This window comes from Aspergillus aculeatinus (assembly GCF_003184765.1).
Source record: "Aspergillus aculeatinus CBS 121060 unplaced genomic scaffold BO66scaffold_2, whole genome shotgun sequence".
NCBI lineage: Eukaryota > Fungi > Ascomycota > Eurotiomycetes > Eurotiales > Aspergillaceae > Aspergillus > Aspergillus aculeatinus.
Window position 1 is genome coordinate 25,983 of NW_020291471.1, and position 10,099 is coordinate 36,081.

The following is a 10,099-nucleotide window of genomic DNA, read 5'->3' on the forward strand; positions in this document are numbered from 1 at the left end:
GATAGTATTAGCCCTATGCCAGAATTAACCTTACATGAACTTGGCGTTGAAAAAATACCCACAGCTGGACTCCCGGGACCAAATCTCTATCTGCAATTCTAACTCGCGTTCGTTTTCTCTTGTCCCTTCTTCCTCCGGGTACGTTAGCATCGGAGCCGGTTCCTGCCCCGGATGTCGAATCTCAACTCGAATCCTGGTCCGAAATCCGCACTGCTACCTTGCGACCAACTCTTTATAAATCGCACACTGTGTTGTTGGGACTCAGTGATACTTCACTTTCAGCACCTATTACGACAATCTGCACTTGATAACTCAGATTCACTTTTATGGTCACCCTACGGGTTTTCAACACCCCCATCCTACTCCTGGAAGATGTCGCAACCACTTTCAACGCAGGCATTGGTCGTCCGATCAGAATCAAAGTCGTTGAGTCTGGAAGATATTGTAATCGTGGACCTGCAGCCAGATGAGATTCTGGTGCAGATTGTTACATCTGGTATTTGCCACACCGACCTACTCGCGATTGATGGGATACTGCCGATGCCCGGCCCAGGCGTTTTAGGACATGAAGGTAGTGTGACATATCCAATTATCGCGGAGCTTCTCCCCGCTGCTAACCAGCACCACCATAATAATCCCAGGCACCGGAAGAATCAAAAGAGTCGGCGAGGGAGTCCACCATCTCAATCCGGGCGATAACATCATGCTATCATATAGCTCCTGTGGCTCGTGTAACCATTGCCGGTCCCAGCATACCTCCTATTGCGAGAGCCTGCAGGCTCGGAACTCCTCTGGGGCCCGTCCCGACGGTTCTTGTGCCCTGATGAGCACCTCTGGTGAGAGGCTGTTTGGCAACTGGTTCGGGCAATCATCCTTCAGCAAGTATGCGGTCGTTGACACCTCGTGCGCGGTTCGTCTGGCGCCTGAGGTCGACCTCGCGACGCTGCCCCCGATGGGCTGCGGGCTCATGACCGGTGCAGGAGCCGTGTTCAACACACTCGATGTGCAATCCGGGGCAGGGGTTGCCATTTTCGGGGTCGGCGCTGTTGGCCTGTCGGCGGTCATGGCCGCAAAACACCGGGGCGCGCATCCGATCATCGCGGTGGACCGGATCCAGGAGCGACTGGACCTCGCACTCGAGCTGGGTGCAACGCACGTCATCAACAGTACCCAGGTTGAGAATGTCGCCGGTAAGATCCGGCAAGACACCGATTCCGTTGGGGTTCGATATGCTCTCGACTGCACGGGCGCGGCTACCGTCATTCGCATCATGATGGATTCCTTAGCACTGCGCGGGAAAGGCGCCTCCGTCGGCATGCCCTCGTCGGCGCCGACGGTCGAACTCGACATTTTGTCGCATCTATGTGGTGGCAAGCAGTACATCGGCTCGATGCTTGGGGACAGTAGTAGTCAAGTGGTTTGTGTTTACCTGAATGGCTTAGGCCCTGGTTCCTTACACTCTACCTTATGCGAGACTAACTACTACTCCAGCTTATTCCATACCTGCTTGAACTGAACAAGAAGGGAGAGTTTCCGGTTGAGCGACTGGTCACCTATTACCAGGTCAAAGATTATGAAATAGCTTTTACGGATGTAAGGAATGGGAGGGCTGTCAAAGCTGTGTTGCGCTGGGGGGCGTTGTAGGTTTAGTGCTATGCTAATGAGAGTTAACGTTAATTGCCATTATTCATCTCTTGGTGACCAGAAATAAACAATATGCTGCTATAAAGACAGTGTGTATGGACAAAATAAGAATATAAATAAACTATTGTAGAAATCGAATTCTTTTACTCAGGTCCTGTGCGCATGTTGATGACGAGAATCTATTCTCTATGGCGTATCATACACTCTTTATTGGAGAAAAAAGACTTTTGTTGCATTGATCCGGGTTGTTTTTCATCGAATCGGACGAGGTATGCTCGGGTCAACTTTCTGTGTCCCGACTGTCCAAATGAACCCCGGGGGTCGAAATCACCGGGAGTAGCCAGGATAATCCAAGTGAGCCAGTCCATAAATAGTGACAAGGCATTACGGGTACGAATTCTCGTCTCAAGAACAGTCTAGAGTGGATTATCCGTCGAGCACTCAGAGAACCTCATTCGTCAATCAAAAATCGACCACTTAGCACCGACAATGAGCGATTTCCAAAGCTACCTCCCTGCTCTGGTGCAAGATCTCTGCGAATATGCCACGGCAATGGGCCTGGGCCCAGAACTGGTGGAAAGCTACCGTAAGGTGCGTCAATTTTGCCCGTGCTTCCACTCATCATAGGGAACCCAAAGACCGGATAGCAACTGAAAAGTAACTTTGCATCCTTCACCATACCAGGCCATCGAGTACAACACCACGGGTGGAAACTGCCGCCGGGGGAAGTTCGTAGCCTCGACTTCCTCTATCCTCGTGGACCGCGAGCTCTTCACAACCGAAGCCCTACATGCTAATGTGGTGGGTTGGTGCGTTGAGCTCCTCCAGGCCTACTTTCTCATCACCGACGACCTGATTGACGGGTCCTCAATGCGCCGCGGCAAGCCCTGCTGGTACACATTGGAGGGGGTTGGACAGCTAGGTAGGTGAAAGTATCTTCCCAGCAAAACCCTTCCCAGCCCTCTAGCCAATACATATTCTGTAGCAACCATGCACGCCAGCCTCCTGCACAGCGGGATCTTCGTCCTGCTTCAGAAATACCTGGGTCGAAACCTAGACATGTACCAGTCGCTCGCCAACCTCTTCCACGCCGCGACCTTCCAGACCGCCGCGGGCCAGATCTCCGACACTGTGGCGGCCGCGGAGCGCCAGAAGGGTCTCCTCACCCATACCATGGACCAGTACCGCACAATCGCCCATACCAAGACGGGATACTATACCTTCTTCCTCCCGATTGCGCTGGCGCTGACCTTGCACGGACGGGATTCCCCGGAGAACCTGGCCGCGTGCATGCGGCTCGTCACCCCTATGGGGGAGCTGTACCAGGCCCAGGATGACTACTTTGATAACTACAGTTCGCTGGCAGTCCTGGGGAAGGACGGCACGGATATCCGCGAGGGCAAGTGCTCGTGGTTGATTGTCACGGCGCTGCTGAAGGGCGACGCTGCGCAGCGGGCGGTTCTCGAGCGGGAGTATGGGCTGGCGGATCCGGTGGCGGAAGCGAGGGTTAAGACGGTCTATGATCAGCTGGAGTTGCCGCGTGAATTCGAAGAGTACCGGAGCAGACTGATTGGTCGGATTGAGCATCTAATCGGGGCGCTAAGTGAGGAGAGTGGGTTGAAGAGAAGGGTATTTGAGAATTGTTTGGAGACAATTCAGGATCGCAGTAAGTGACTAGACTAGAGGGTTAGGGCTTAGGGCTGGGGAAGCTTTATGGTGGCATGGGGGTCTTCTTATCAACTCATTGATCGATTCTATTGACAAATCTGCTGTTGAAGTGCCATCTGTTTGAATGCTTCTCTTTGAAAGCAAATTCTGATCAAGATCTTGAAAAAACCCCTAAAGTTATCTAATTTTGACCTTGGATAAATTGGAAGGTAGTTGTATGTTGTATCTGTTGGAATCTGGACTCCCCCCTCTACTGGCTGTAAGTGAAGATATTTTATGAGTTTGAAAATTAGTTACCTTCCTCACGGTTCACATAAACATAGGATATGAATTCTTTGTATATCAGGCTGAGTAAGACGAGTTTGATATAGAAACAAAGCATATCATCAACCTTAGGTTATACCTCCTCTACCTATGTCCTCCTTGGCTTGACTGTAGGTTAAGTCTACCTAGAGTCAGGTGTCTCGAGATACTATCACAGCTATGGTATGACTCAAGCCTGGGGCTCTGAGAATGCAAGAATAGGTCCGATTATTACTGTTTCTCCAATTTTAGGCAACTAGTTTCTTGTTCTACAGCATTCGCGACCTTGTCACCCTTTGTGTATTGGCCACGACAGCCGGAGATCGTAGGTCCGGGAGTACGCCCGTGGTCCAGTGTAAAAGGCACAGAAACATAAAAAGAGAACACAGATTTGAACACAGATCCGTGGATGAAAAGAGATAATTTACTCCTGAGAGGAAAGCCCCAGCAGGAAACCGCTAGCCAAGATGACTCAAATCCCGCCTACGACCTACTACCCCCCTAACTTCCGCGACATCGGCGGCCTCCCCACCACCAGCAACCACCGCGTCCGCAAAGCCCTAATCTACCGGTCTGGCAGCCTCGACCAGCTCTCCCAGCACCAGCTCGACAGCCTGATCACCTCTTTCAACCTAACCGCCATCTTCGACCTCCGCTCCACCGCCGAACACCATCAACTCACGACATCCACCCCGTCCCTCGTCCAGTGCGCGATTCTGCACCCCGTCCCCGCCGCAGAGGTGCAGGACCACCGCGCCACCCTCGCCCGCTTCCTCGCAGAGAGCGGCGCCGCCGACGCCGCGATCCGCACCGCCGCCTACACACGCACCTACCTCCTCCTCGCCGAGTCCGGCGCCCCAGCCTTCCGGCAACTCTTTGCCTACCTCCTGCGGCATCCGTCAGCGGCAGCCGGGGGCGGGAGTGTGCTGGTGCACTGCGAGCTCGGGAAAGATCGCACGGGCGTCTTCGTGGCGATCTTGCTGAAGGCGCTGGGCGTGGCGGATGCGGATGTGGTGGAGGATTATCATCGCTCGGAGGGGGAGGTGGCAGGACGGATGCGGGAGCGCATGGAGGGGTTGCGGCGGCTTCACGGGGAGGGAGAAGGGGATGAGTTGGGAGTGGGGGCAGGAGCGAGGTCGGGTTGCTATGCTGCCCCTGGATCGTATCTCTGTGCGGCGAAGGAGTATATGTCTGGCTTTCTGGGGCTATTCAACGAGAGGTATGGTGGCGGGGAGGGGTATCTGAGGAAACTTGGGTTCTCCGAGGATGAGGTTGTGAGGTTGCGGGAGGTGCTGCTGGAGTAGTGAGGATGTGCTTGATTCTCCGCGGTGGGAGAGGAGGAACCCTCAAATCGTTTGTAGAATGTTGAGTTCTGAGAGAGAGGGGGCTCCTCAAGCTTTCCTTATTTTACTCCTGTTATGCCTTGCCTGCGTTACTGCACATGCAAGGCCGGGTGTTGTTTATGGATGCCTCTAGTGGCAGCACTACTCGTCAAATCTTAGCCAACCTGGGCTAGCTGTGTTATTCCCCAAGATCTGACTATTTCAGGATTACCTCACCCAATCTAGTGAACACATGCTTGTTCAGGCAATGCGTTGTTGAAGTTCACTTAGAAGTTAGCATTGACGAGCATAATGCAACAGGGCCTCGGACGCGAGGCTGGCAGTTGGTCGCAACTCGGGATATATGGTTTCGAATAGTCCTTGAAAGTCGAAAATATAAGTAGTGGAGGATCGGTTCGGGGACTATTTGTGAGTCAAATTTACCTCTATGTACTAAACAATGTATGACATAAATTTCCATCACGTACACTTCAGTACATATCGAGACACTCGTGTCTCACTTTGGGGAAGTTGGGAGACTGTGTTTGCGAGCAATCAGATATTCACTGCTTTCCACAACCGGGGCGACATCCTGTCCAGTAGATAAGGAGGAGTCCGCCTCAATATTGTTGACACAGGCAGGGATTCCATGTGATGCGCTCCAAATGTGGTACATGGAGCAGTTTCGCGCTACTATCGAGGTGAGGCTCGCCTCCAACACCACTTTTCACAACCGTGGTGGGGATCTGTGTGTAGGTGACTACCATCTACCCCCGGCCTCCGTCCCAATTAACCACGTTGGGCTTCTAGCTGCAGCAGCGAACCCTGAAAAGCGCAATTCCGCATGTTTGAGAGATGGTCCTCTTGAATGGCCACCAGGGACCATTGCACGCACTTGATCAAAACGTTCATGCCCATCGCATCCCACCTGATTGCAGCAACTTGGCCGTAGAAACAACCCACGTAAAAAGAATTACAGTGACGGCTACACTGAGCAAAGGCGTCTCGAATGATATCAGCAGCATTTAGAGACTCGAGCTCCTCTCTTGGCCTCCATAGCGCATGTCTTGAGCGGAGAATTGGAGGCAAGGAACTCTTGCTCTTGAGGTCTCGGGTCTGGATGCAGCATGACAGTCAAGGAGCAGCAGAGCTTATCGGAAGGCGAGCGCTTCACGAGGCTATTCACAGACTCCTCAATCACACTGCCGGTGGTCCCGCCAGCCAACACCCGAGTAATCATGATCTGGAGCCGCGGATCGCGCCAGGGGGTTAGCCGAGATCGAAAATATGAGGGCTGGAAGCTCCACATGAGGGTTTAGCACACTGGGTCTTGGTCACGGCGGAGATCGTCACGCTGCTGTTGGCCAGTCCCGGATGTGTAAGGTTTATGATTTGCTCGTGCATTGACGTAGTAACTCTCGGTCACTTTTTGCTTTTTATTTTTCTCCACAATTCTTTTCTTTTTCTTTCATTTTCTTTTCCTTTCCCGTATTTTCTTTTTTCGAGCTGAGATGTCTACAACGCTAAGTCCTCTGTGCTAGTTCTATGGCGGAGAGAGTGCTACTTGCGCAAATCTCAGCTTGCCCTATGTGCAGAGCCGTCCTCGAATCGATGACAGCTCACGTGTGGGTTTAGCAAAATAAGTTTCTCCGAATGTGGATTGCCGGGAGTGCAGGGCCACCGGGAGTCAGAACCAGGAATCCAGGAGCCTTAGGTGGAGGTCCATGCAGCAGCTGCATACTAGCCTTGGTAGGATTGGTGGCAAAAAGTTAGTCTACGATTGCTGTTTCTTCAGCCAAGCCATTATGCAGTGCGCAGGGGGGTGGCGTGGGGAACGTGGAATGGCCGTCTTCCGACGCACATGCTCAGCCCCTGCGTTTCCTCCTAGCCGCCTCGAAGATGAACCAGACAGAGTGCCCGGTAGCAGCGTCTGTATACTGATCAGCCTATGCAACAATATGTGCAGGCTCTGCATGTGGAGCACCGGTCAACTTCCTATCTCGCAGGCCCCCGCTACCTGAATGTCGGAGAGGAGATATTCCTGCGGATCGTGTGAGATCTTCGTGCATATACGAGTTCCCATGAAGCTATGTGCAAAGCTAGCATTACTCGTTGCGCATACCGGGAAATGTGTGAGCTACACACCTGTTGGGCGGACGGGAAAAGCGAAATGAGGAAATATGTAACGAGATGGGTGGCGATCGAGAAAACGAATGAACTTCCTCTGTAGGTTGTCTCCGTCCTGCCGTCACAGGGTGGTTGATGCTTGGCTAAAATCGCACCTGATCTTAGACATCAGATCAACTTCTTACTGCCGAACTGCAGTAATGCAAGTGGAGCTGCCGTCACCTTGCCCGTCGGTTCTCCCCGTCTTCGGGCCAACAGTGTAGCTCTTTCGGGGAGAGGAGGAGGTCTGGGCAGATCTTCAGTGTACGGAGAGCCATATGGTGGATAGGCTTGATCACGTCTTGGAAGGAAGCGCAGATTCGATGGGGGTGTTCCTGGGTGTTTCCTCTCGTCTCCATATAGTCCACCAAGGCTTCGATCGAGGCCAGTCCTCCCGGATCGGACTGTAACCCCTCCATTTCCGATCTGTCAGACATGGTAAAAGCCTGGAGAGTCATTTTTGTTGAGTGGATAATTGATCTGTGGGCCAATCAGGCAACAAGAGCGACTACATGAAGCTGACTATAGGCTTTAGTGCCTTGTTAGCTTGCGAGAAGGGTTAGCGGAGGTTACATTACGAATTGTTCCTGGCAGTGAACAGGGGATGTAGGTGTCACCGGTGCCATGAACGCCTTGGGCTTTGAGTGAAGGAATGCAGATCCGTGCGATACTTTTTGACATAGGGCGAGACTCCTGACACCGGCAATCCGCAATGTGGGTCCGCTCTAAGCGCGATGAACCAGGAAACTTTAGACGATGCAATATATAAGTGGGATTGAGATAGCATTGGGAAGCCACAGAAAGAAGACACGACAGTAATCAAACCAACATGGGCTATACGAATGTCATTGCAGAACAGTTACTGCAGAGCCCGGGCAGTCGTCCGGAGAATATAGTCCGGTGCTTCTTGCAGTCGTACCCCGTGGAGGAACATTTGGATGTCCTTACCGACGTCTTGACCCGGGGTACCACCATCGACGAGCAAGCAGCTGCGCTGATTAGCGCAGCGTGGGACCATGTTCGCCAAAACCAGATTTGGTCCACGAGTTTTGGAAGCCTGGAAGAGTACAGTCAATCCATTGACTATAACAACCTTGTCAGCCCAGTCCTGCTACGCCACAGCAAGAGCGATCGTGCCAAACAGCTGAGCGCCAGACTCATCTGGCAGAATTGGCGAACTAGCTATGTTTCGGCGCTCCCGAGCGAGCTTCAGCCACCTTTCTGGAGCAAGCACCTGCTCTCGTTGCTAGCAGCCCTCAGTAAAGCGAGCCGACTGACCGAGGCGGTCGATTTGCTCCACAAATCGATGAAGCAGCGCCCTGCCCGCAGCCGAAAATATCCCTATCTAATGGCGAGCGACGTCAACCGTGCCCTGCAGACTATTCAGCACCTTCAGCCTAAAAGGCGGCCAAGGACAGGCAAGGTCCCTGATATCTGGTTCTGCAATCCTAGATAAGCTTCATCGGGGCTGACAAACCATTTTTCTTCAAGATGAATCCGTCGCAGCCACTGAGATTGATGACATATGCAAATGTGCACCGAGCTGCATTCCTTTCACGGCTCTACTCTCGAAGACAAACTCTCCAATGCGTGATCTTGAATGGGATCAGTTCACGGACTGGATCTACTCAGTTTCCTGGAGCCAAATATGTGACCAGCACCTTGGGGAGTTGTATCAGTTGATGATGCAGACAGACACGGGGGAAAAGCCCCGGTGGGAGATCATCCAGGCTCTGGAGGAGTTCCGAAATGGGGAAGCGAAGCAGACACTCGCCGAACAGAGTCAGGCAGAAGAGCTGGCGAACTTCGACATCCGCACCATCCCCCCAGAGGCAACGCCTGAGCTCGCTATCAACGATGTAACAGTGGTGGAGACTTCGACTCTTGAACAGTTGTTAGGGGCGAGCCTAGACTGGGATTCTTGGCAGAAGCAGGGGTATCTCCTTGTTCCAGGATACCTCAATTATTTGAAAGGCTATGGCATCGGAGAGCGGGTGCAAAATGCATTGACTCGGTATGCATACGACAATAACGGGCAAGAGCTAGGGAGAAAGTGCTATGGCCTTCTCCGGGAGATGATCCAGCAAGACCCACTCTACTATGCGATTATTGTGGCCTGTCGCCCAGATAGGGTGTCAAAATTTGTTCATTGCCCCGGAGTGGCACCCACCATGCATCGTCAGCCATTGGCACCCCCGAACCTCCCATGGGACCAGAGCGAGAACGGCATTCAGAGCAGCATCCTACTGCCCACCCTCGCTGTCAACCATCTGGTCAACCTGGTTCCCGGATCTCATGCAGAAGCCCAACCCGCCTTGAATCTGCAGCCTGTAAACGTGACGCTCAATCCAGGGGATCTTCTCATCATGAAGCCAACTCTTCGACGGGCTGAATCCACCTTCTCGGGTAGTGCACTCTTGAACCTGTCACAGGTAATGGTGGGCGGAGGTGATCTTGCTTGCATAGCTACTAGTGATGCCCTCCTGTTAGACACCCTCACTAGCACGGAAGCCACTTTTGTCCCGAGCAGTCATGAGCAGCAGCAGCAGCAGCAGCCCTACGAGACTCGCCTTGACTGTGCCTCTGCGCTGGGAGAGGCCTTGTCTGGTCATAGGGACTGGAATGACCCGAAAGTCACTTATCAACGCGATATTGTCCTGGGCACCGACCACGTCGCCGCCAGGACCTTCGTGACACGCATCCGAGAGCGCCTCGCACTGGACTTTCATGATACGCTGGATTTGTTCGAGAACTCTTGCCGGGACGGCAACTTCGAAGCAGCCTCGTTGACTGCGACTGTGCTCACCTCTGACTACGAATGGCCGGAGTTCAGCTCCGACGACTTGGATCTATCGGAGTTGTTTGGAATTGATTCCACGGGCGCTCAAGTCATTCCCAACACCGCCGATGTATCATCGGCTTCATCGCTGGCTGGATATAGTTTTTGATGGTCTTCCTAGGTCAGTATTGTTGGTTTATAGTGGCGAGGACCGCCG

General features: G+C 52.9%; 4 protein-coding genes across 4 annotated transcripts; all 4 read left to right on the forward strand.

Moving 5' to 3' along the window:
* Nucleotides 1-372: 372 nt before the first annotated feature.
* Nucleotides 373-1,644, forward strand: BO66DRAFT_312058 (NAD(P)-dependent alcohol dehydrogenase; the record flags this gene model as incomplete). The annotated part of the gene is made up of 3 exons (XM_025643346.1): nucleotides 373-574; nucleotides 642-1,417; nucleotides 1,492-1,644. 3 exons carry the CDS (start codon nucleotides 373-375, stop codon nucleotides 1,642-1,644), a joined length of 1,131 nt encoding a protein of 376 aa, XP_025508519.1.
* Nucleotides 1,645-2,133: 489 nt separating this feature from the next.
* On the forward strand, nucleotides 2,134-3,318 carry BO66DRAFT_311645 (FPP/GGPP synthase family protein; the record flags this gene model as incomplete). The annotated part of the gene is made up of 3 exons (XM_025643331.1): nucleotides 2,134-2,235; nucleotides 2,329-2,566; nucleotides 2,630-3,318. The coding sequence occupies 3 exons, from the start codon at nucleotides 2,134-2,136 to the stop codon at nucleotides 3,316-3,318; spliced, it is 1,029 nt and encodes a 342-aa protein (XP_025508520.1).
* Nucleotides 3,319-4,082: 764 nt separating this feature from the next.
* On the forward strand, nucleotides 4,083-4,919 carry BO66DRAFT_433807 (tyrosine-protein phosphatase; the record flags this gene model as incomplete). Its single annotated transcript, XM_025650723.1, has 1 exon — nucleotides 4,083-4,919. The coding sequence occupies one exon, from the start codon at nucleotides 4,083-4,085 to the stop codon at nucleotides 4,917-4,919; it is 837 nt and encodes a 278-aa protein (XP_025508521.1).
* A 3,013-nt stretch (nucleotides 4,920-7,932) lies between these two features.
* BO66DRAFT_397322 (uncharacterized protein) lies at nucleotides 7,933-10,051 on the forward strand (the record flags this gene model as incomplete). Its single annotated transcript, XM_025648586.1, has 2 exons — nucleotides 7,933-8,362; nucleotides 8,595-10,051. The coding sequence occupies 2 exons, from the start codon at nucleotides 7,933-7,935 to the stop codon at nucleotides 10,049-10,051; spliced, it is 1,887 nt and encodes a 628-aa protein (XP_025508522.1).
* Between the last annotated feature and the right edge of the window lie 48 nt (nucleotides 10,052-10,099).